We start from the raw sequence: 25,692 nt of genomic DNA, 5'->3' as shown, positions 1-25,692 counted from the left end.
AATAAACTTTGAATGTACATGTGTGATTTGATGGATAGTCTAGAAGAGTAATTTGTATTCTTGAAGACTTGATACAGAATTATATCTATTGGAACAATTCTGTCTAAGAAATGTTGTGGTAAATTAAAGTTAGTTCGATTGTTGGAGTTTTCTTTTGCATGAAGACATTATTCACTGAAATATCGATTCAGATTAGATTGAATAAAGTGTATATGATTCTCAGTCATGTGTCAATGAACGGGTTGAAATGTGTTCTAATAAAAGAACGTACAGAGATATCTCATGATTCCATACAAATAAAGCTGCATGAAAAGAGTTATATGACATATTCAATGACTATAAGAGTTTTAAATGTTTAATGTCAGAAAAAGATCTGAATTTTGAGACAGTAGAGATGGCCCGAACTTGGCACACCAAAGATAGCTAAAAATTGTTGAAATTTTCTGAGTTTGTAAGTGATTTTTATCCGAGGAAAACGATTATAGTTTCGAATGATCTGAAACAATAAACTTTTGTGTGCTCTATGAGTGATGTGTATGTGATTGATTTTATCAAATGATAAACAATTGTTAGCCGAGTTAGAAACTAAATTAATGTTTATTCAATGAAGTTGTGAAATTCAGAAATGTGTCAACGAATTATAAGTTAAAAAGTAGTTTAGCATAAATTGATTTCTGATTCAGAACTTCAGATGTGGAATTGATGATTGTTTTATGCTTCGTGGTAGAGTGTGTATACCAAGAAGCTCTGAGATCGTATAATCATTGTTGCTGGTGGCTCACAGTGTTAGTTAGTCTGTTCATACAAGAGTAACAAAATGCATGAGAATCTAGTATTGATAGTGGGTATAAAACGTAATATTTCTGACCTTGCATTTAAATGTCTTAGCTATCAACATGTTAAAGTTAATTATTAAGCATCTTCAGGACTATTTCAGCATGTTTTGATATCTGAGTAATAATGAAATAGAATTTTGATGAATTTTGTATTAAGATTAACTCTTATCATTGAAAAAGATAAATGTTATCTGAATTATTGTTAACTGTCTGAATAAGTCTTTCTGTACGCATAAATCTCTCTTTTGATAAATCAGCTGAGTTATTCATACAGAGATTGTCAGTTTGCACATGGTGTCAATCATTATTGTTTCAGATTGAAATCTAAAATTTATATAATAATTCTGGGAGAAACTACAGTAAGCTGTGAGTACGAGGTTGTTCTGAAAATTCTCGAAATATTTGTTTGTCCCTGTGTTTTAGAGTTTAAAAGCAACTAAGAAAGATTGTTGCTGTTTGATAAACTATCAGGTGAGTATAAAAGTGACATTGTATAAGATATAGTATGTGACAGTTACCTAACTTCATGGTTCAGGATCGAGCTTGGTGAGTAAATGATTCATGATATTAATATCATCAGCGAAATAAAGTAGAAAATGAAGGTAACTCAATACAGTTATTAATAGTTTTAGCTTGATATGATGTATAGCAGAATGCAGATCAGAATCTTAGTTGTGAGATTAAATAGATAGGAAATTTGAAGCCATGTGTGTATTTGAAATGTACTATGTGGAAGCAAATCTTTAATCTACTTTCTGGTAAGATTTTCGGGGACGAAAATCCCTAAGGGGGGAGAATTGTAACAGCCCGGTTTAGACCCTAGTCTGAACAGTGGTTTCAGGACCACGAATCTGAGTCAAAAAATATTTTAATATTATATTCTGTGCTTAAAGTATGTGAATTGATATGTGTGAAATTTTCGTATGAAAATTTGATCGTTTGTGTGCTTAATTTATTAAAAGGACCTAATCGCATAAAATGTAAAAGATGTGTTCTATTTTTTAAAGTGCTAAATTGCTATGTCTTTATATATGTGAGGTCCTTATGATGCAATCATACCATTGAATTAATGCATGGAAATTAATGGACATTAGTTAGTGGATTTCTAATGATAATAATAAGGTTAAAAATGGAAATTGATTAATAAAGCCATAATAATAATAAAAAACATGATAATAAGGCCATTTATGCTCATATTGCCGAAAATCAAAAAGAAAATGAAAGAACAAGAGTTCTTAGGGTTTTGGCACTCACATTGGCTAATTAGGTATGTGTTTTTTTATCGGTTTTTGATAATTTCTATGTTTTTGTGATCGTTGCTTGATATTCTATAAAGCCCATGCCTAAATTTATGATTTTGATGATGATTTTGAGTTATGTCATTGTTGATTTTGTAAGTTTTGTGAAGTTAGTTGATGGAAAATGAAATATATATTTTCGGGTTAGTATATTTTGTCTTTGAATTTTTTATGAAATTGAGTAATTTGGACTAAATTGTGAAATTTGTAAATTAAGGGACTAAAATATGAAATAAATGAAATATATGGGCTTGTATAAGCTATATGAAAATTCGGCTAAGCTTGTATAAAAGGAAATTTTGAGTATTTTGTGACTTTGTGAACTAGGGACTAAAATGCAAAAATGTGAAAATATGATGGCTAATTTGTAAAATGCCCTGAATATGTGTTTTTGGATTGATTTGAATGATTTGGTGAATAAAATGGTTAAATTTGAATATGTTTAGATCAAGAACCAAAGAAAATGGAATTAGACCGGGGAAAGTTGAAAGTCGTCGAGTAATCGACTTTGTCCGTTCATTTCGATACGAGGTAAGTTCATAAGTAAATAAATATTGTTAAATTCGATTTTATATGCATTATATCTGCCGAATTGAATTAAAATAAATAATTGTGTATATGCCGAATAGAATTAAGCATTGAAAAATTAGTTACGAGTTTGAATCGAATGAATTATGACGTCGGAATGCCCCAGACAAACCTTAGGAATAGTTAGGATACATATGACATGACATAGGATTCTGATATGTGATATTGTGTAAGACCACGTCTGGAACGTTGGCATCGACTTGAGATATCATGTAAGACCGTATCTGGGACACTGGCATCGATTAGAGATTACGTGTAAGACTTTCTCTGGGACAATGGCATCGATATTTGACTACATGTAAGACCACGTCTGGGACGTTGGCATTGTACGAGCTTATGAGTTATCCGAGTATCCTTATTGATTCTGAACGGTTCAACGGGCATTCCGAGAAATACATGAGTATATGAATGTGCATCCGAATCAAGTATGTTACGATGTATATGAAATTAAGCAAAGAAAGTGAGTATGATTATGATCAGTTAATATATGATTTATGTGAAAATGACATGTGGATACTAGTAAGTGAACTATGATCAAATGAATTATATAAGAAATGTGGAATTGTAATTGTGTTTTACCATATATGATTCAGGTACATGTGATTTGTATATGAAATTATGATATGAAATGTGAGTATGTTACAAACGACGATATATGAAATAAATAAATGAATAATGTGTTATATATGCTCGTTATATGAAATTGTGGTTCAATGTTTCGGACATGAGATTTATGAAATGTGAAACATGGCATTGATGTATGATTTCTGGTTCGAAAACTTGAATAGATAACGGAATTAAAATGGTTGAGTTGACTATATGGTTCATATATTCAAATTTGATTAATGTGAATAAGGGAATTATAGATGTTCGAGTTTGGGAGTATTTGTGAAGAAGTTGATAAAATGTTACGTATGATTTGTAATAAATGATTATGATTTGGTTGACGATGTAATGTAATTGTGAAAGCTTAATTTATATAAATGATTTAATGGTCAATATTTGAAATTAAAAGTATGGTTTATATGTTCACTGATAAATAAGTCTAATGAAGTTACTAAATTTGGCTTATTCAAGTTGAATTATACACATGATCTTGTGAAGATTTATTTGCTTATGGCTTACTAAGCTCTCGAAGTTTATTCTGTGTGTTTTTCCTATGTTTATAGATTATCGAAGATCTGCTAGGTTTGGAAGTCGATAGAGACGTCATCACACTATCCACTTATCATTTCGGTAAATAATGTTTGGAGATTTGGTTATGTGGCAAGTATAGGCTAGAAGTATGAGAATATGTTTGGTGATGTAAATATTTAGCCATGTGATTTTTCTTGGTTTTGGTTGTGCATGTGAATGTGTTATTGGTATGAATTATGTGATGCAAATTATGCCTATGTGTTATGTTCTTGAATGGCCAAATGAATTGGTCAAATTGGTAAGTTTTTGATATATGCTTATTTGAGAAATTAGTAAAGCTATGATACATATGTTTTGACATGATTTTGGCATATGATTTGGCATGATATAATATGGATTATAAGCTTGAATATGGTTGATAATAATATGGCATGAATGATGTAAGTTTTGGTATTGAAATTGGCTGAAATTATAATGCAAATGTGCTTGGTTTGATGCTTGTAGGTTTGACCCAAATTGGGTGGCAAATTAGCTTATCAAATGGCCTATTTTTGTCCACACGGGCAGAGACACGGGCGTGTGTCTCAGCCGTGTGCAACACACGGTCATGTTACATAGTCTGTGTCTTCTGGGGTAGTCCTACAATTTTAAGTCAGTTTCGAACACGGCCAAGGCACACGGGCATGTGGCTAGTCATGTGACCTAAGTCAGTTTCGATCACGACCAAGGCACACAGGCATGTCTTGTGGCCGTGTGATTAAGTCAATATGTATGCCCTGATTTGACACGGTCTAGACACATGGACGTGTCTAATGCCGTGTGAGGCACACAGCCTGTTCACACGGGCATGTGACCTCTGTGACTTTGAAAATTGTTTTAGTTTCAAAAATTTTTGTATGAGCTCGGTTTAGTCCCGACCCCTTTTCTAAAGCATGATTAAGGTCTCGTTGACCTATATAAGGGACTCTATAATGATGTTTGACTATGTTTGTGGATGTTGATATTGAATTGTTTGCAAATTGTTTCGATTTGTTCGGTAATGCCTTTAACCCTAATCCAGCGACGGATACGGGTTAAGAGTGTTACATAGAGTGCGCATGTCGATTGTGTTAGCCTATTGTTTTAGGTGTGGTGTACATCTTCCTTCATTAAAATAAAATAAAAGAATGAAAACTATAATGATATTTTGGGTTCAAATCTCATATATGTATGTAGTTTTTTAAAGTTTATATAAAAATATAAAAAGACAAAAGTATTCTCAAAATAATATTTATCAATTTATAAAAATAATATTTTCCTTGTAATTTTAACAAATGAGTTGATGGATGACACATCCCATGATATGAGTGAAAACAATTATGTAACAAATATATTTATAAAGGCAATGTTAGCTAATTGTTGATTGCAGTGGCTGGTTTGACCAGCTGGTTCTATTAACGGTTTATTTAAAAATGTTTGGTAAAACTTAGTTGATAATTGAATGTTGAATGTTGAACGTTGATATATGTAAAATAACAAATAAGGGTATGCCACATTTTATTGTTAAGTATTTATTTATTTATAATGCTTTAACCTTTATCTAGTGAAATTATTGAAATAAAATACTACTACTAAGGAATTAAAATATTCATTATAGAAATTAATTAGAGAATATTTTTAAAATTTTAAATAAACAACGTTCTTTATTTGTAAATATTAACATTGTAGAAATTGATAAATATTAATAGTGTATCAATATAATTATAAATTATATTCTTAGTGATAATTATGTCATATTCTTAATATGTAAACAAGTGATAATTATACTACACTCTGAATAAATTTGGCAACTAGCATATTTTAATTAATATAAACTTGCATAAGAAATCATTTTACACAAGTAAATTAAAAATAAATTAATAGTACAAAAATATTCAAGAAATAAATACATGTGACAAAGAGAGAAAATTTTGAGCAAACATGATCAAATATATTATCTTCAATCAAATGTAAAAAAAGTATTTTCTGTTTTTGAAGGTTTTAATTAAATAAACTATTATAAACCTACACTCACCAAAGTAATGTATATATATTTTAGAGTTTATAGAAAAAATAATACATTTGTTGAGTATTAAACTGAATTGAGATTTGATTAAATATATAATATAAATATAGATTTAGTATAGTGGTATAGTACATAATAGCAATCTTTTTTATTATCTTAAAGGGATGCGAGGAATGGGGTGGGGTTATTAACGGAGCATCGACGTGTTAAAGTCAATCGGGAATAAGACACATGTATTTCATGCATTACCCTTTCCCTTTCTACGTTTTGTCTTATCAGTATGGTAGGTGAAATAATAATATGATTATAAAAATGGAATATTATAGCAAATCACCCAATTTCACATTCACTCATCTAATTTATCCAAGCAGCCCCTCTTGTATCCTTTTTTAAATCAAAGTCGGTTTACATTACAGCTCCTTTACTTCCACAACACTTCCAAATCTTCTTTTTCTCTTTACTTTGAAAAAGCTTACAACTTTCTTCCAAATCTTTCTTCTTAAACTTCTGGGTTTTTCTTTATACGACCAAGCAAACGCCTCATTGCTGTGTCGAAAGCACAAACCAAACGGAAAAAATTGAGCTCCCTAGAAGGATTGGGAAACTTGACCAGCGAAAAGAGGCGACTTTGATACTAAGTTATTGTTGATTGAAAGATTCCCCCATCTTGGGTTATTATTAGAGAAAAAAAGTTTCTCCTGGAAAGATGAGGGAAAATTCTTGGTTTGTAATTTGCATGTGGGTTTTGTTAGTGGGGAATTGTTTGGGGAGGTTTGTGGTGGAGAAGAACAGCTTGAAGGTGACTTCGCCGGAATCAATCAAAGGGGTTTATGAGTGTGCGATTGGGAATTTTGGGGTTCCTCAGTATGGGGGTACCTTGGTTGGCACTGTTGTTTATCCTAAAGCTAATCAAGGCGCTTGCAAGTCCTTCGATGATTTTGACATCTCTTTCAAATCAAAGCCTGGGGGATTACCCACTTTTCTCCTTGTTGATCGTGGAGGTCTGCCTCTTTTTTCTTCCTATTTCTTATTTTTTATCTATCATAGATTCTCCGATTTTGGAAATAAAAGAATCGGACTATGCTTTTATTTGGCCTTTCTATTTATGTAATTTATGGTATTAAATGTTAGTAACCCTACTTAATTTTGCTGGCAGTTGACACTTGTTAAATTTAGCATTGCCCTCTGGTTTCAATTTGGTAGTTCTTAGGGATTTGAATTGGCTTTCAGTTTTTGCTCTTCTCAAAGAGCTTTAAATGCACGTGCTTATCATCTTTAACTTGGCTGTTGTGGCAGATTGTTTCTTCACCTTGAAGGCATGGAATGCTCAGAAAGCTGGAGCTGCTGCTATTCTTGTTGCTGACAGCAAGGATGAGCCCTTGATTACCATGGATACCCCTGAAGAAGAAAATGCTAATGCTGAATACCTGCAGAACATCACCATTCCATCAGCCCTTATCAGTAAATCACTAGGGGACAGCCTCAAGAAGGCCCTTAACGGTGGGGAGATGGTTAATATGAATCTTGACTGGAGGGAGTCACTTCCTCATCCTGATGAACGGGTTGAGTATGAGTTCTGGACAAATAGCAACGATGAGTGTGGGCCAAAGTGTGACAGCCAGATAGAATTTGTCAAGAACTTCAAAGGAGCTGCTCAAATACTTGAGCGGAAGGGCTACACTATGTTCACCCCCCACTATATAACTTGGTATTGCCCTGAAGCTTTTATTTTGAGCAAACAGTGCAAGTCACAGTGTATCAATCATGGGAGGTACTGTGCTCCAGATCCTGAGCAAGACTTCAGTAAAGGTTATGATGGTAAAGATGTGGTGGTTCAAAATCTTCGCCAAGCTTGCTTGTTCAAAGTTGCCAATGAAAGTGGAAAGCCATGGCTTTGGTGGGATTATGTTACGGACTTTGCTATCCGCTGCCCGATGAAAGAGAAGAAATATAACAAGGAGTGTGCTGATAAAGTTATCCAAGCCCTTGGTAGGTTAATGCTTTACTTGCAATGCTCTCTATTATATATGATTCTTAAAATGTGTCGCACAATATTGCTGCTGCTATACTGTTCTGAAGGTGCTAGTGTTGCATTTTGATTGATTTTATTTCTTCAAAAATGGAGCATACGACCATTGAATTGGTTCCTTCTTTCTGGAAATGAGCAATAAGTAATTTTTTCTTCCTGTTTACCGAAGTTGAAGAAAAAGGATTGTGTAGTAGCGCTAATGAATTTATATACATTTACATGTGCACCTACCTGTATGTGTATTTTTATTATATATGTATGTAACTCTGATTTTATTGGGATCTAGAAAAGCAAAAGAATTCTTATTTGCCCCTGGAAATGTTTGATTACTTAAGTAATCTGTTATGGGTTAAAAGCAAGTTTGTGTCTTTACATTTGACATGTGTACTTATGTTTATCGTATGTCTTCCATTCTCTGCTTTATAGGTGTTGATCTCAATAAAGTAGACAAATGTATTGGAGACACTGAGGCTGATGTGGACAACCCAGTGCTGAAAGCTGAGCAAGATGCACAGGTGAGGCAATTCTTGAACTTTACAAGTTAAAAAGAATTTGCGCAATCCTACCATTGAGCTTCTCATTTATGCTGTAATTCTTATTTTAGATTGGAAAAGGCTCCCGTGGAGATGTAACTATACTGCCAACCCTTGTGATAAACAACAGACAGTATAGAGGTATGAATCAAAATTTACTGTCATTGCCAGCAATTTGCTTGTTTGAATTACCTTCGTAACAACATCTTTTCTAATGGATTTAGGGAAGTTGGACAGAGGAGCTGTTCTCAAGGCAATTTGTGCAGGTTTTCAAGAGACCACAGAGCCAGCAATTTGCTTAACTGAAGGTTATCATCTGTTGTGCTTAATTTAGAGGAATTTTCTTCTTGTGGTTTGCTTTGAAACATTTAAATTTTCTGGCATTAACCTATCACCATTTTTTCCCATGCTATTTAAGTTATAAATTTGTATTTTTGGGTAGAAACTATATTAAGATGATACTCATTATTTCACTATAAGTTGTCCTTGGCAGATATACAAACTAACGAGTGCTTAGAAAACAATGGTGGTTGCTGGCAGGACAAAAGTGCCAACATAACTGCATGCAGGGTATGTATGTTACTGGAAATTTTTTTCAGGTCAGCTATTTGTTCAATTTAACCCTTTTGCTGATGCCCCTTTTTTACTTGTAGGATACCTTCCGGGGAAGAGTGTGCGAATGCCCGTTAGTTAATGGTGTGAAGTTTTCTGGAGATGGTTATACACATTGTGAAGGTTGGACTTGACGGTTATAATTAATGCTAAACAGAAATTTGCATTTTACAACTCCTTTATGCTTAGTTCCATCTGCTTTTCTGATTAACAGCTTCTGCGGCTTTACGCTGTGAAATCAACAATGGAGGATGTTGGAGAGAAACACGGGAAGGAAGGACATACTCTGCTTGTATTGTGAGTGTCTCTCTGTCTATCTCTTTATTTATCTCTCCATCATTTTCCCGGTTTCTTAGTTATTCGGTTCTGGAATGGAATGTTCAGGATGATCATTCACATGGTTGCAAGTGCCCATACGGATTCAGGGGTGATGGAGTCAAGAGCTGTGAAGGTACTAGGATACTTTTACATGGTTTCTTCATTTAATATCTTCAAGAGCCATTCTTAACACTTGGAATAGACTACTCATTAGATTTTTGCTTTCTCCTTTTTGTCAACGAGTTCATTTAATATTATGCGTGGTTTTATTGATATGTGGAACATGTGAATTATAAGAGGCTTAACTGCTATTGCTACATCAGATTGGTGTTTTAGACACCATGAAGTTATCGAGATTTTGGGTGCAGTATTTTAGTTTTAATTAATGCTCTTGGCATCTAAAATGATTTGATGGGAGTTTGGTAAAATCTTGAATCACTTGTAGAGATTTCTGATTTAGGAGGAACTTTCTAGTAAAAGCTGAAGTATTGGTACCTTTTATAGGCAAGGGATGAGTGAGGTTTTTGTAAATGCTTAAAGTAAGAGTGCTTATAGACCATCTTATGATATAATTTTTTGTGCAAAGCTTTTAAATAAGAAGTGCTCCCTATTAGAGCTGCATCAAATAAGTTTTAAAGCTATACATCATTTATATATCTATTGGTGAACCATGTCTCACATTGGACTGTCTCCCAGATGTTGATGAGTGCAAGGAGAAGCTGGCCTGCCAATGTCCTGGTTGCAAATGCAAAAATACCTGGGGCAGTTATGAGTGCAGCTGTAGTGGTGGTTCATTGTACATGCGAGAGCATGACACATGTATCAGTGAGTATATGTTTGAGGCCTGCCGTGATAGTCTGTATTAGATACAAATGTTTTCATATAATGTTCTCCTGCATCTTGTAATGGGGTATAGGAGATGTTGGTATTGAGTTTAAGACGAAGCTGATTGTCCATTTAATTGCATTTCATATCAACATGATGACATTCAGGATCGTAAGACCCCTCAAATGCGTGTTATTTGTTTTCAGGTAAGAATGTTAAAACAGAGGTAAGCTGGGGCTCTGTTTGGGTAATAATTCTTGGATTGGTTGCTGCTGGAGCTGGAGGGTATGCCATTTACAAATACAGAATCCGGGTAAGATTTGTCATTACTCTAATATTAATACCTATTCTTCAATAAGTTATAGATCCATTGCGGTATTCATGATAAAGAGGCATCACATGGTTGATAGATGGCTTGGGGAGTGGGAATTTATAACATTATAGGTATTCATTAAAGGGTAATTCTGAACCAAACTGGGAACTCAAAATAATCTGGTTAGGCATGTTTGTCCTTTAAGTGGAAACCTAAACTACAATATCTGAAGATGAAGTGCAGTCAAATTGGTCCAAGTAGTGCATATGTAGTTGGATAGATTTTCAGTAGAAACCAAAGATGGCGATAATCAGAAGACAGTTGTCAGAATGAGACCCCCCGATTGAACTGAAATGATAGTTGGAGTGGATAACAGCAGAGGGGTGTTTTGATGAATTTGGACTGACATCCTTGTGTTCTTGAACTTGATGCAGAGATACATGGATTCAGAGATTCGGGCTATAATGGCACAATACATGCCATTGGATAATCAACCAAACAACGTTCATCATCCAGACATTTAAAGTGCCTCTTCTGATTGGGTTGGTTATATATTAGTAGGTTTTATATTTTTGAGTCACGTAACTTATTTGGCTTCTCTTCGACATTGTAATTCTAAATAAAGAACAATTTTCATAATTATGTGGCTTTTACATTTTATCTTCCGGCTGGATTTATTTTTGAAGAATTGAGTTCAGGGTGGGTCGGAAAATAGTTGGGTAAACTTGCCCGATATTAAGTTTTTAAAATTAAAAAAATTTAAATTTGGATCCGGATGCATCATTCTGTTCTCATCTCTATTGTTAATTTAAGCTTGTAGAAAGGTGCAGGCTTGGGCTTTTTGTTGTGCTGGATCAAAAAGTAGGATCTTAATTTGGTTACATTTCTCGGATTTTTCAAACCCTCTTGTTTGACTATCTTCATAAATTTTATTGTTTTTAAACATTATTTAATAAATTTTAAGTAAAATAATTTTTAAATTTTATGTTTATGTTGTACTTTTAAGATAGTTTTTTTTTATTTCAAATATACAATCCTCATTTATTTGTTTAATTAAAATGTGGATTAAAATATTAAAATTTTAAAGGCAAGCTCTGCGTTAAAACGACGACTTCATTACTTAGAGTAAAAAAAGATGCAAAATTCTGGTAATGGTTCGGCTGGTGATCTGAGTGATGTGGGTGATCGAAATACCAAGAAAGTACGTTTCAAGGAAGCTGGTGATGAAGAGGAGACTAATATGGTTGTTGAGTCTGAACAACAGCCGATGGTGCCCTTTGAAGAGAAACTTTTGGGGGGGAATGTATCCACCTCTGATGGAAATCTTGCAAGGAATCTGGAGAGGAATGAAGGGGATCTAGAAATTCTGGAAGGGGATGTGAATAAGTCAATGGTCAATGGCATTCTGGCAATTGCTTTTTCGGAGCGCATTAAAGATATATTGTTTAAGGAAATGGAATCGACGGTTATTCTGAAGTTGCTAGGGCGCAACATTAGTTATAATGTGCTTTATAACCGTACATTAAACCTCTGGAAACGTGCAAAATCTTTTCATTTGATGGATATCACTAATGGTTATTTTTTTGTTATTTTGTTAAATTTCAGGATATAGGGGATTATAACAAAGTCTTAACTCAAGGTCCTTGGATAATTTTTGGGCAGTACCTCACGGTACAACCTTAGACGAAATCGTTTAATCCATCTCAGCTTTACCCTAGTGTGGTGTTAGCGTGGATTCGTCTGCCAGGACTCCCGGGTTATCTGTACAAAAGACAGATCATTGAAGCTATTGGGAGTTTAATAGGGAAAGTTGTAAAATTGGACTTACAAACTGGCAACAACACTCGGGGGCGGTTTGCCCATATGGCCGTGTTCGTCAACCTTGACAGACCACTCATCTCTAAGGTCTTGGTGGATGGGGACGTCCAACGGGTTGAATACGAATCTCTTCCGATGGTCTGCTTTAACTGTGGGAAATATGGACATGTAAAAGAGTTGTGTCTGTCGGTGGAAGTTGAAGCGGTTTTGGAGAGGTCGAAGGCGGTCTTGGAAAGAACGGAGGCCGACGCGGTGGTAGCACCTGGTGAAGTTGCTGGTGAGGGTGGGGATGGAAAGAACGTTGAATTCAGGCCATGGATGATAGTTAATAGGAAATCACGGAGGGGATCTCACGCGATTCTCGGGTTAACGAGGCTGCGAAAAAAGGAAAGGATTCGGTGGGATCTCGATTCTCGCCGTTAATCGGGGGAGAGGTCTCAGGTGGTAGCCTCGCTGGAACTGATGGGGGTTTGGGCCATTTAAAAGTGGCGAACTGTGAAGCTGGTGTGGATTCGGCTTTAATCAGGCCGGATTTGGGCTCAAGTTCAAGTGGCCCGATAGGTGTTGAGACAAGTCAGATTAAGGGATATAGTGGGCCTAAGTCAGCGGGAAAGAGGCCTGTGGAATCTAATGATTTATTTCAAAATAACAAGGACCGAATGAATAATTTTTCTAACTCTGTTTCTTTTGCACCGGCTGCAGGAGTAGAAAATTTAAAGGAGGGAGCGGCACAAGCTTGTGGGCCATCGAATGTCTTACCTGATGGACCAAGTGAGGAACGGGTTGAGTTGAAGGGTCCTTTAATGACTAATGGGTTAATCCTCAATGGTTTGTATAACATAACCTCAAATGGTCCAAATATTATTTTAAATAATCAGTATGTAGGCGGATTTTCTAATATTTTATCTGAGTAGGAAATTGGGAAGGAACATTTGGGTCCTTCAGGTCTTTTGGAGAAAAATTTGGTTCTGAATAACCCATATTCGAAGGATCTAATGAATCTGTGGTTAAATTAGACGCTAATTTTTTAGATCCAAAACATCATTCAGCTGTTATTATTAAAGATAATAATGTGAATAAAACGCATAAAGGTAACAAGAAAAATATTTTAGTTAGTGCTAATAAATCTATCTTTGTTTCCAGAGGGCATCTGAGATTAAAGTTAGTAATAATCATGGTGGAGTCTCTCTCAATCGTTCTTTTAAGGACAAAGGAGGTAGATTGAAAAATGCTGGAATTGCTCGAGTTCCATTGTCAGATGCTATAAGTTCCATGGTTAACCTTGTTAATTCGCAAGTTGGGCCCGAATTGGATGTGATTGGAGGTTGTGCTGAAGGACAGACTGACGACCTTCGAACCTCTTCTGCTTGATCTGGTGGTAATTTTTACTTTGTTTTTATAAAAAAATTATTATGAATTTTACTATTTTTGTTGGAATTGCCAAGGTTGTGCCAGTTTGAAATTCCCTCGTATTTTTTGGGAATATAATAGAGAGCATGTAACAGCTCGATTTTTCACCCTAGTCGGAACGGTGGTTTCGGGACTACGAATCCGAGTCAAAAAAATGTTTAAAATTTATTTTCTGTGTTTGCTATGTGTGAAATTATGAGTGTTAAATTTTCATAATTTAATTGTTCGGTTTGAATGTTTGATTATTAAAAAGAGGTCAAATTGCATCAAGTGATTATAAATATGCTATTTAATTAAGTATTAAAATTAGCATGTCTTTTAAAGAAAGGGGTTTAAAATGAAATTATGCCATGAATAAGTTTAGTGGACGGTGATGGATCATTTTATATGATATTTTATATATTATAAAGTATATTAGTTAATTATAATATGAATTAATTTATAATAGAAAAACAAAAGAAAGAAACATTCCTTTTGCATGTTCTTCCATATTGCCGAAATTAAAGGATAAGAAAAAGAGAAAAGCTTTCTCACTTTCGGTCAAGGAAAGCCAAAATCCAAGGTTAGTTTTAGTTTAGATTTTGATAAAAAAGTATATTTTGAGCTTGTAGTCAAGATATGTACATAGCCCATGTGTTAATTTTGAAATTAATTCATATTATGGTATTCAGCTATGGAGAAATTTCTTGAGTTAGGTGGTGTTGATGTTAGAAAATGAAAGTTATATGTTAGATTTTTCTTTTAAAGTTGTAATAAGATTTCTATGTGATTTTGTGTATAAGGAACGAATTTGTAAAATTTTTGAATAGAGAGGGACTAGATTTTTAAATTAAATAAAATGTAAGGTTTTGAATAGGTTTAGTGAATATTCGGCTCTTGTGAATTGGGATGAGATTGAGTGTAATTTTATGATATATGCACTTTGAATTATTTTGTACAATTGTAAAATGTGAAGGGCAAATTAGAAATTTGCTTAATTGTGTAGTTGAGATTAAATTGGGTGAAATTCAATTTAATGAATTCAATTTGGAATTAATTAGATCAAGAACAAAAAGGACCGGGATCGGATCAGGGAAAAACGAAATTAATCGAATAGTCGTGAAACGTAGTTCGCCGATATACGAGGTAAGTTTTAAGCAATTAAGTCGAATTGAATTTATTTATAAATGATATACATGAATTTAATGGAAGTATATATATTATTGATAGAACCGAGTGTAACAGTGATTAATAAGATGAATAGGTTAATATGTATTTAGGTGGTTGATGTTTAAGCTTTGTATGTATATATATAAATGAGTAGCAAGTTTGAGAGATGCACTAAACGTGCAAATTTGATACCGAGCACTAAGTGTGCGAAATCGGTCATTGAGCACTAAGTGTGCGAAATCGGTCATTGAGCACTGAGTGTGCAAGTTGGTTTTAAACATTAAGTGTGCAAATTGGATTTCCGAGCACTAAGTGTGTGAAATCGGTTATTGAGCACTAAGTGTGCGAGAAAATTTTTAAGCTCAAAAGATTGATTTCGGTAAGTCTCGAAACTATGAGGTATTTATATTTGAAAGTAAATATATATGTTTAATTGTGGATTATATGAAATACTAAATGTAAATCATCTATTTGGAATTTTGTATAAGATGTATAATTTGAATAGCTTTGTGTTTGAAATTGTGGATATCACATGAGAATGAAATTTCATATTAGATTCGGCCGGGAGTTTGGGAACAAGAAATGCTTTGTGGTTGTAAGTGGATATTGATGAATCCTTGTCTATAATATTTGAAATTATTATTAAGAGTTTGATCTATAGACTTATTAAAATTGCTTATAACTTACTAAGCTATTAAAGCTTACATGGTGTGTTTTTGTTTGCTCTTTGTGTTTTAGATTCTTGGTGATCGTTACGTGCTCGGGGATCGTCAGTGTATATCGTCACACTATCATTAATCTTTTGGTACTTTTGAAAACCGAACTTAAAGTTTATGGTATGTATAAGCTAAGATACCTTTTGAATTCATTATGGTTGAGATGTATATAAATGCCATGCGAAAATGGCTAACTTGATACATAAGTCTATATTATCTTGATTGTGTTTTTGTGCTTGTAATGTTTGAACATGAAAAAGGTGAAGTTGATTGTGGTTTGAACGTTTGGTTGATATTTTGGTGTATAGTAGATGATTGGTTTAAAGATCTAGCTTTATGGGAAATATTATGTTTTAAGTTATATATATTTTAATAGTGGTGTATTCGACTAGGTTGCTTAGTTAATTAGATTTGGTTAAATGGCCGAATATATGTATATCTAGTTATATGTTAAACAAGTTAACTAAGTTGTAACTGTGAAAGTAGATTGGATGTATTCGGTTCTTGGGTAATGAAATTTAGAAATGTTTTGTCATTTGGAGGTGGTATATAGTTTGCCATGCATATATGATATTTGCAGTGAGTGTATTGTATGATATGTCTTGATTTTAAATAATTACCATTTGAATATTATTATGCTGTTAAAACAAGGATGATATATGTGTTATTAGTAAATCGATTTTAATACTCATGTCACAGTTGAGTGGTTAAAAAGACTCGTTATTATTCATGTGAATTGTTCAAAAATTACGATTAGGTCTCGTAATGCTTCGTAACCCACTCCGGCGACAGATACGGGTTAGGGGTGTTACAGAGCATAAGTCTGATTTGGTGGGCCTAAACGAGGGTAAATGGGCCCAAAGCTGATTCTATTATCGCCAAGCTTGGCTTTGACTTTTCGCATCGAGTGAAGGCTGTGGGTTTCTCGGAAGGCATTTTGACAGGTTGGAAAGACTCCATTTCTGTTGATATCTTCGGTAACCATTCCCAATTTATTCTACTTAGAATTTCTGGTAAGTTTTATCGACAACCGGTTTTGGTCACTTTTGTTTATGGCAGTCCTAATGGTCAAAAGCGAAAGCAATTATGGGAAGCTTTGAAATATACTGTGCCGGGGGATGGGTCTCCATGGTTAGCGATTGGTGATTTCAACGCTATTCTTGCTTCGTGTGAAAAAAGAGGTGGACGGGCCATCAGGAAAAGATGTGTTCTCTTTAATGAGTTCATGGATTCCATGGGTCTGCATGATTTGGGGTTTAGTGGGCCTAATTTCACTTGGAATAGAGAGGGAAGTTTTTGAGAGACTAGACAAAGCAATTTGTAATGACGCTTGGAGTCTGAGTCCTTTGTCCAAAGTTTTACATCTTCCAAAACTTAAATCTGATCATAGACCACTCTTATTATTGCTTATGCCTAATGTTCAGTCTTTCTCTAGAAGACCTTTTCGTTTTTTAGCAGGTTGGATTGAGCATCTGAGGTTTTCTAAGTTTGTTAAGGAGAACTAGAAGTTCATGGGGGATATGTCAACAACTCATGCGACTTTCACTAAACAAGTTAAAGAATAGAATAAGGAGGTTTATGGACACATTATGCATCGGAAGTACCTTTTGAAGAAGAAGCTGGATAATGTTCAAAAGGCGATTGATCGAAGGAGCTCGGCTCTGTTGAATCAGGTCGAGTTGGAAATTCGTGAAGAACTAGAGTCAGTATTACATCATGAGGAGCTTCTATGGAGACAAAAGGCTAGATGTGATTGGCTTGTTTTTGGTGATCGTAATATAAGGTTTTTTCATAGGAGAACTTTGCAGAGAAGAAAGCATAACCGTATTGTGGCTCTGAAAAATCAAGCAGGGGAGTGGGTCACTAATGAAGATGAATTGAAACAAGAAGCAGTTAGCTTTTATAGAAATCTTTATGGGGAGTAGACTAGGGATACCGATAATCCTGGGTGTGGTAATTTCCCGACTCTTAGGCAAGAAGATATCCAGTTCCTAGTAGGCCTGTTTCTAATGAGGAGATTAAAAAGGCTCTTTTTGATATGAAGCCTTTAAAAGCTCCAGGCAATGACGAAATTCATGCTATTTTTTACCAAAGCAAGTGGGAGTTTGTGGGCCTTTCAGTTTGTGAATAGGTCAAGAGGATTTTTTCTGGGAATAGCATTGATCCAGACCTCAATAACTCTCTTATTGTTCTTATTCCTAAAGTGCAGCATCCGGAATGTTTCTCGCAGTTTCGCCCTATTAGCCTTTGTTCGGTGCTTTACAAGCTTGTGATGAAGGTCATTGCTAACAGATTTAAATTGGTCTTTCCAAGGATCATAGAACCTGAACAAGCAGGATTTGTTGCCGGAAGGAATATAAACGACAATATCATCATTACTCAAGAAGTCATTCACTCTATGAAGAGTAAGCAAAAGAGCAAAAGATGGATGGCCATTAAAATTGATCTCGAAACGGCCTATGATCATGTTAGTTGAGATTTTATTGATGCTTCTTTATAGGCTGCAGGTATTCCTAACTTTCTTCGTAATGTTATCATGTCAACTATTTCTGGTTCTGCTATGCAGGTACTTTGGAATGAAGTGCCAACCCAAAAGTTCAAACCAGCAAGAGGAGTTCATCAAGGATGCCCATTGTCACCTTATCTTTTCATACTTTGTATGGAGTAGTTAGGGCATGGTATTCACGCGGCCATAGCTGATGGTAGATGGTTGCCCATTCGACTCACTAGATCAGGTCCTCTCTATCTCATCTCTTTTTTGCAGATGATTTGATTATTTTTGGTCAGACAAAAGAACAGCAGGCACAAATCATGAAGGAAGTTTTAGACACCTTTTATGGTTTTTCGGGGCATAGATTTAATCTTCAGAAGTCAAACATGGTGTTTTCTAAAAGGGTGGATGAGGACGTTCAAAGGCGTATAAGCGGATTACTTGGGTTTCAGGTGGTACAGAATCTTTGTTCATATTTAGGGGTTCCTCTCTTTCATGAGAAGGTTACTAATAATACTTTGCACTTTGTTGTCGATAAAGTGAGGAGTAAACTTAGTAGTTGGGATGCTCGGCAACTCTTTCTTGCTGGTAGAATTACTCTAGCTCAAGCGGTCTTATTTTCAATCCCGAGCTACTTCATGCAATCGATGCTGATCTCGAAAGGTTTGTTTGATGAGATTGAAGCTATGGTTAGACAATTCATTTGGGGGTCTACTAACGCTAGTAAAAAAGATTGTTCTAGTAAGCTGAGAGTCGATATGTCAACCTAAGGCACATTGTGGGCTGGGTGTGAGGGCTCTTCGTGATCATAATATGTCATTCATTATGAAACTAGGTTTCAAATTAGTGACTGACCATTCTTCGTTATGGGTAAATATGCTTCGGTCCAAAAATGGGGTTCAAAATGGGTTACCTGAGTCTTTATCGAGGGGGCGATGCTCTTTCTTATGGAGATCTTTGTCGAAGATTTGGCTGCTTATTCGGGAAAATTTGCTCTGATCAGTTGGAGATGGGCGTAAAATAAACTGTTGGAAGGATTCGTGGATGCCTAAAGTGGGACCCTTATCTAAAAATTAGTTTGAACTATTAACTTGGATATGTATTGTCCCCTTAATGACATGGTCATGGAGAACGGGATTGGAATTTGGACTTCTTTTACCTTTGGTTATCTGAAGACATTATTCAGAAGATTATTGGAATTCCACCACCCCAATCAAATTCAGGTTCGAACATAATTATTTGGGAAGGAACTACATCTGGTGGTTTTACTGTTAAAAGCGCGTATAATAAACTTAGAGAAGATTCTTGGCATAGAAAGGAGGATGTTTGGAAATTACCTTGGAAGTATATTGGACCACAAAAAGTTAAAGTGTTCATTTGGCTTGTTCTTAAACATCGTTTACTCACTAATGTTAAAAGAATACGAAGAGGTTTGGGCTCTGACACTGCTTGCGGTACTTGTGGTCATCATTATGAGAATATCCTTCATGTGCTTCGGGACTGCAGAACGGAAAAGGAAATTTGGTTGCAGATAATCCCTATAGGTAAACGATCTGCCTTTTTTTGCAGTATCTCTTCATGATTGGATGGAGCTTAATTTACGGAACCAGCATGCCTTAACACCAAATAGTGGAGTCAATTGGTCTTGTTTGTTCAGGATTATCATCTAGCGCCTGTGGAAAAATCAGAACCTTCGTATATTTCAATGCCTTTCTTGGAGTACTGATGATGTGATCAAAGCCTCATTATGTTGGGCGAAACAGTGCGTTTCAATATCCAGATTGGAAGGCACCAAACCCCCATGGACTGATTTTGTTCCTGACTCTCTGGATAATTGGGTCTTTATGAACACGGATGGATCGGTTAATTATGAGAATATGTTTGCTGCAACTGGAGGGCTTCTACGAGATTAGAAAGGAGCTTGGATCGTTGGTTACACGAGGTATTTAGGTATTTGTGAATTTATTGATTCAGAATTATGGGGCATTCTAGATGGGTTCCAAATTGCCCTTGACCATGGTTTTCGAAAAGTTACCATCCGAACAGACAGTCTTGAAGCGGTAAACCTTATTCAAGATTTAGCTTTTTTATTTTCAGAGTTAAAAATTCAATTTTTTTATTTAAAAATTTTAATTCAATTTTTATTGTTGTTAGTAATTTTCATAAAAATTGTCAATCTGTTTATTTTCTATCAATTTATACAAAATTTTATAAGAACGATCTAATCAAGTTGGTACATTTTGATAGAAAATACTTACAATATTAATTATAGGATTGATATTTTTAAATTCGAAAAATAAGAGAACTTAATTTTTAAATTTTAAAGTAAAAGTAGAGAGACTAACCACACATCTTGACTTTTTTCTCATTCTTTTAAAAGCTTTCATTCACTATTTCAATTCTAAACTATACTTTCTTTTCATTTTGGTATACTCCAAATTTACGAATAATACTATGGCATATTTTAATTTTTTTAATTCAAAATTTTAACTGGGCCATATACTTTTGGACCAATGAAATTGTGTCGCGTGTATTTGATTTTTCAAGCTATTAAATTATTTTAATAAAATATTTTTATTAAAATGAAAAATATGTTATTTTTAAATATTTTTCCGAAGCATTTTTTTTTAAATCTCACTCTTCCTCACAAGTCCTTTTAGTCTAAATCATTCACCATTCACGTCAATTCATAGTTCTCCTTCAAAATTGATAGAATGGTCAATGACTCACAATTATACAATTTCAACACTTCTTTTATGCATTTTTCAATTGTTATTTTCATTTAATTGAGATTTTTTTAAAAACTTTAGTAATAATTTTAACTTAAAAGATAGACGCAGGACACATTTTCATTGACAGAAGTATCTGTCTTTTTTTTAAGATGATTTAAATTTTGAACTAAAAACAATAACTCATGATATTTTTACATACCAAGCTCGACTTAAAAAATTTAAATATCAAAATGTATACTTAATAGAAAAAGGATTGTATGAAACAGAGATATTATCCCTTTCCAATAGTTTAATGCCAAATAAACACTTTCATTCTAAATTTCATAATTTTTATTTGAATTTGATTTTTTTCAAGATGAAAATCCTGAAATTAGGATGAAAATATTGATATGTAATTAAATTATTGGAAAAGAAATACAAATGTCGTGAAGTCCATGTTTCATACCACAATTTCCCTACATAAGAACTCTAATCTTGAATTAGTCCTTAAAATGTGGGTCCAACTATGCTATTTTTGTTAGAAGGAAAAGAAACTGTATTACTTGGTTACCATGCACATGAAAATTCACCTGCGTATACAAGATTAACAGGAAAAGAAATTCAAACCTTATTATTATTATTGTTGTTCAGAGCTTCTAATGAAGACGGAAAGAAGAATAAAAAGTTAATATTAACATCTTCTACCAATCCATTCATCAAACTACCCCTCATATCATTATATCCCATTGGACTATAACAGTAGTAACAAGAGAATGTATTTTGCTATTCTGGTACCAATTGTGCTTCCTCACAGCTAAAATGATGCACTACATGATCTCAGACAACTTGGCCACCTTAACCTAGCTATCCTGCCACTGGAAGATTCAAATTTTACCATCCAGAAAAGGGAGTATGTGAGTGGAATGACAACTCTGTATGCATATGTAAATTTTTATGGCAACCAAAAGTGAGGTATAAAAATTCCCCATAATGAATAGGGACAACTTCCATTAGAGCCAATGAACAAACCATATATGTAAATAAACTAACCTCGAAAGAACACTTCAATTTCCTATCCCAGGTTTTAAGCCTGGCTTGTCATTTGGTAGAAGCTTGTACACATAGAATGCCGCCACCGCACCACTGCACATGATAGCAACTTTTCAGAGAAACTTAAAACTTTTGTTTACCGCAATAAAGAAAGCCTTCGCGAACTAAAATTTAGCGAAGAATCCAAATGAAAAAGGAAAGGAAGAAAAAAAGGAACCGCATTATATATATCACAGGAGCGTATGCTAATGAGAATATTAACACATGCAGGCAAAACTAAAATTTTCATGCAATAACAAAGGAACAAGAGAGAACAAACATTTGCAGAGGACTTGAAAGAAGCAAGGTAAAGGATCAAACTGTAACCTAATATAGTATTCATTCCTTCGTTTATACCAACATTAACTTTTAGCGCCCTATAATCATATTTTAGAGAACCAAGGCTGAAAACTTATGGTCATCAATGTCACACACAGTCTAGTTTCCATGTATAGATAACGGAAAATTAAAATGTTACAAGAACTTTATGAACCTGACTAAGGTTGTGAGAAAGGTGCCCAGAGTTGATGTCTGCAAAAAAGAATAATAAGAACATAAATCAGAAGCTGAGAACAAATTTGGTGAGGAATTAAAAACAATAAGGAAAACAAAAGATTATACATAGAGATAGAAGCCCCACCTGAATCAGTGAGCTTAACGCCCTAAAAAATAAGACAGATGAGATGACTGCTAAAAATATTGTCCGGTTAGTAAACATAAAAGATGGTAATTTGATCCTATTAAGGATGTAAAAATTCAAAATTAAGAAAAAGGTTAACAACCTGCTTGCCCTTTGATGGCAAGAGGAGAAGACTGTCCTCCTTTGTATAATTTTAAGCTTGATACACTTGATGCTAAAAGAGCTCCACCTAGAATAACACCGAACCTAATTGCAGAAACACTCCCTGTCAACATGAAAGAAAGGAATCCCCCGACTGAAAGAATGATACCTGCCAAACCCAAAAACGCACAAAAGAAATTTAAAGTTTCTGTTTATGCAATTCAACTTTTTCAAATAATGCTTTCATAAACCGGTGTAGAATTGAAAATTGACAGGCATGGTAGGGATAAAATTCACTGATTGTGTTTATGAATATGAAAAATTCCGATACCATAAGGTATGCCGACGTGAAAGTCAAGAACTTTGGAAATGTCATTGAAATCATCGGCAGAGGAATAGTATGTTCCGACAATTTCTTTGACTTGTGGAGGGGAATTCTCGGCTGCCGTTGAGAGGTAAACTTTGCCTTCTTCACTGGTTTCTTTTACTATTTCAATCAGATCGTTTCTGGCCTTTTCTGCTTGAATCTTAAGCTGCTCCGAAGTTTCTTTCAGAGTAACCAAAGCTTTCTTGAAGTAAATCTCGTAAGCTTCTTGGGACACGTTCTGCATCTTCAAGGCTTGTTCTTTGAAAGCTTCTAAAGCTCGTTGCCATGCTTCATTTGATGATTCTTCATTCTTTTCTCTCTCCACTTCTATTTCCGAATGCTTCTAAAAGAAATTCAAAAGTTGAAAACCATATTATTAGCAAAATTCAAAATAAAAGGATTTATTTGAATCAAAAGAAAATTGCAAGTTATAAAAGGTCATTTGAATTTCAACTCACTGATTCCTCGTGGGAAGCTGCGAAAGCGACAACAGATTGGCTGAAGGAAAGCCGCCGATCGAGTGGGCGAAAACTTAGGGCTAAACCTCTAGGAGCGGCGAGAGAGACTCTGCGGCCAGAAGTGGGCTTGAGCCGTAGAGACGGCGACAAACACGGTGGCAACGGAGAAGCGGAAGCACGGCTAAGTGTCTTCAACGGCAGCAAGGCGCAGGTAGGGTTAAGACTTTTGATCGAATACATTTTCTCTATTACCAGTTTTCCTAGCAGTAAGCTAAGCTAAAGCGAAGAGAAGAGAAGAGAAGAGAAGAGGGGGCTGTCTCTATTCGTTGCTTTCAATTGAATAAATGGATGTAAAACGACATCGGTTTAAAGAAAACATTGTTTTGCCCGGGAAATAGGAAGTTGGAAGTTGGAAGAAACCGTTTCGATGCTATGCGATGCTTTGTTGACACGTAAATTGCTTTGAAATGTATATGAGTCGGCCCCACAGAATCACAGTCGAAGCTTCAATATGGTACATGAAAACTACGTGGTTCTCTTCTCTTTCCAATTCTTATGAATTTATCATCACTCAATACTGTGATTATCAACTCTCCGCCGTTGGATGCTGTTTAACTTTTTCTCTTCTGTTGATAAATTGGATTGTCTAGTTGTTGTTCCAGTTAGTTTTTCATTATACTCTTTTATCATTAAATTTTGGGTATTACATAATTTAAATAAAAGAAAAAAATTATTATTTTAGAATTAATCTTTTAATATAAATGTGGCTAATCTAACATCATTTTAATTAATTGTTTCTAAATTCAACGCCTCCAAACATTCCAAATCCCTTCTTCTTCACCATCATCCCAACAAACTTCACCACCACAACTTTTGCTACTGCTACTGGCTTCTGCCGATTTCGACTCGGTTCGTTTCGAACCACCAAAGTACCCCTTAGCTCCACCACTTTTCTTCTTGCTTTCAGCTACCCCATCTTCAAAAGCATCTATAATCTCGTGTATCAATTACCGGCTGGGGATGACTCCCACCTCACCCAGTAGCTCATGTAGCACCTGAAACAGTCACAGGTAAAAACAGGTGGATGGTCATGATCGTTGCCGCTGCTTAAGCTGATGCTTCTTTTAGTCGGATATTTGTGGGTGTTTTTCCGGTGGGTTGAGAAGTCGCTGAAATCGTTGTTAGCACAAGAGATGAGATAGGCCCAAGGGAAAATTTTGGTTAGGAGCGAAATTAAATTATAATTTTTTTTATAATAAAAATATAACATTTAAAAAATTAAATCAAAAAATTATTATTATTAGGGATTAAAATATAATTTTATTTTTATTAATTTAAAATTTTAAAGTACCAAAATGAAACTTTTTTATTTTAAGGGATGGAACGCTGCCAGCCCTCTAAATTAGCCCCTAGATAAACAAAGAGGAAAGGGCAACCGCAAGGGTTAAGATAATGTTCGGAAGGAAAGATAGATGATCAGAGGTTCTACTAAAAAGGGCCCTGAACAAATCAAGGTTAAACCTCATTTATAAGATTAAAATGATTTTTTTATTATATTTAAATTATGTGAAAAAAATAAAAAATTTAGAAATAATTTCACAAGAGGATTTTTCTTTATAATTTTAATGGGGTGATCGAAATGATCAAATTATGTAATATAGGTGTCCAAATTATAAAAAAAATTTCAAGTGCTTAAAATGAAAATTTTTGAAAGTTAAGATAACTATTTGTATTTACCTTAAAAAAGTTTTATCCTATCAAACGTTCCTAATCCAGTTCTTCACGATATTAGGCGTTCTTAATTTAATCCCTTGAATGTAAAAAAAAAAAAAAAATTAAAGTATCCATCTGATCATATATCGTTACTTGTCATAAATTGATATTAGAATAACATCATTTAAAAAACCCAAAAAATCTTAAATATATATAATTATAAAAAATAAAAAAAATATAATCAAATTTTAAAAAATATATATATAATTTGTTAGAATTTAAAAAAATGGTAAAAAATTATAAAAATATCAAAATTATTAGAAATTGTAAAATATTGTAAAAAGAATTTTAAAAAATTATTTAAAAATTTTAAAAAAATTATTGTTTCTTGAAATAAACTTCGCTAATCACATTTAAAATAATAAAAAATTCAATATAAAAATTGTTTATAATTAA

At 34.2% G+C, this 25,692-nt stretch overlaps 2 protein-coding genes and 1 long non-coding RNA gene across 5 annotated transcripts; 2 read left to right on the top strand and 1 right to left on the bottom strand.

Annotated features, from left to right (window-relative positions):
- Positions 1-6,240: 6,240 nt before the first annotated feature.
- On the top strand, positions 6,241-11,172 carry LOC107896826 (vacuolar-sorting receptor 1). Of its 2 annotated transcripts, XM_016822108.2 has the most exons (12): positions 6,241-6,904; positions 7,200-7,892; positions 8,359-8,447; positions 8,537-8,606; positions 8,690-8,773; positions 8,959-9,035; positions 9,119-9,200; positions 9,292-9,374; positions 9,462-9,528; positions 10,092-10,220; positions 10,427-10,533; positions 10,968-11,172. In XM_016822108.2, exons 1-12 carry the CDS (start codon positions 6,610-6,612, stop codon positions 11,055-11,057), a joined length of 1,866 nt encoding a protein of 621 aa, XP_016677597.1. In that variant the 5' UTR covers positions 6,241-6,609; the 3' UTR covers positions 11,058-11,172. The 2 variants fall into 2 exon arrangements, with proteins under 2 accessions (XP_016677597.1, XP_040934845.1); XM_041078911.1 differs by having other exon boundaries at positions 9,292-9,528.
- Positions 11,173-14,329: 3,157 nt separating this feature from the next.
- On the top strand, positions 14,330-18,431 carry LOC107896827 (uncharacterized). Its single transcript, XR_001683899.2, has 3 exons — positions 14,330-14,886; positions 15,649-18,093; positions 18,193-18,431. It is a non-coding gene; the product is annotated as an uncharacterized lncRNA (long non-coding RNA).
- A 3,009-nt stretch (positions 18,432-21,440) lies between these two features.
- On the bottom strand, positions 21,441-23,904 carry LOC107896825 (protein FATTY ACID EXPORT 3, chloroplastic). Of its 2 annotated transcripts, none has more exons than XM_016822106.2 (7): positions 23,524-23,904; positions 23,030-23,405; positions 22,700-22,867; positions 22,558-22,604; positions 22,411-22,448; positions 21,879-21,971; positions 21,441-21,703 (listed from the first exon to the last, which is right to left on the bottom strand). In XM_016822106.2, exons 1-6 carry the CDS (start codon positions 23,761-23,763, stop codon positions 21,893-21,895), a joined length of 948 nt encoding a protein of 315 aa, XP_016677595.2. In that variant the 5' UTR covers positions 23,764-23,904; the 3' UTR covers positions 21,441-21,703; positions 21,879-21,892. The 2 variants fall into 2 exon arrangements, with proteins under 2 accessions (XP_016677595.2, XP_016677594.2); XM_016822105.2 differs by having other exon boundaries at positions 23,030-23,408; positions 23,524-23,888.
- Between the last annotated feature and the right edge of the window lie 1,788 nt (positions 23,905-25,692).

Source organism: Gossypium hirsutum, chromosome A10 (assembly GCF_007990345.1).
Source record: "Gossypium hirsutum isolate 1008001.06 chromosome A10, Gossypium_hirsutum_v2.1, whole genome shotgun sequence".
Lineage (NCBI taxonomy): Eukaryota > Viridiplantae > Streptophyta > Magnoliopsida > Malvales > Malvaceae > Gossypium > Gossypium hirsutum.
Note: the sequence above shows the minus strand (reverse complement) of the source record. Positions and strands in the feature narration are given on the sequence as shown.

Excerpts from the sequence above, each read along its gene's own strand:
- LOC107896826 (XM_041078911.1), top strand. The coding sequence starts at position 6,610 with ATGAGGGAAAATTCTTGGTTTGTAATTTGCATGTGGGTTTTGTTAGTG. Across the intron at positions 10,221-10,426 it reads AGAGCATGACACATGTATCA|GTAAGAATGTTAAAACAGAG; the intron begins GTGAGTATATGT and ends ATTTGTTTTCAG. Across the intron at positions 10,534-10,967 it reads TTTACAAATACAGAATCCGG|AGATACATGGATTCAGAGAT; the intron begins GTAAGATTTGTC and ends AACTTGATGCAG.
- LOC107896825 (XM_016822105.2), bottom strand. The coding sequence starts at position 23,763 with ATGTATTCGATCAAAAGTCTTAACCCTACCTGCGCCTTGCTGCCGTTG. Across the intron at positions 22,605-22,699 it reads TGCCATCAAAGGGCAAGCAG|TCATCTCATCTGTCTTATTT; the intron begins GTTGTTAACCTT and ends TATTTTTAGCAG. Across the intron at positions 22,449-22,557 it reads CGTTAAGCTCACTGATTCAG|ACATCAACTCTGGGCACCTT; the intron begins GTGGGGCTTCTA and ends TCTTTTTTGCAG.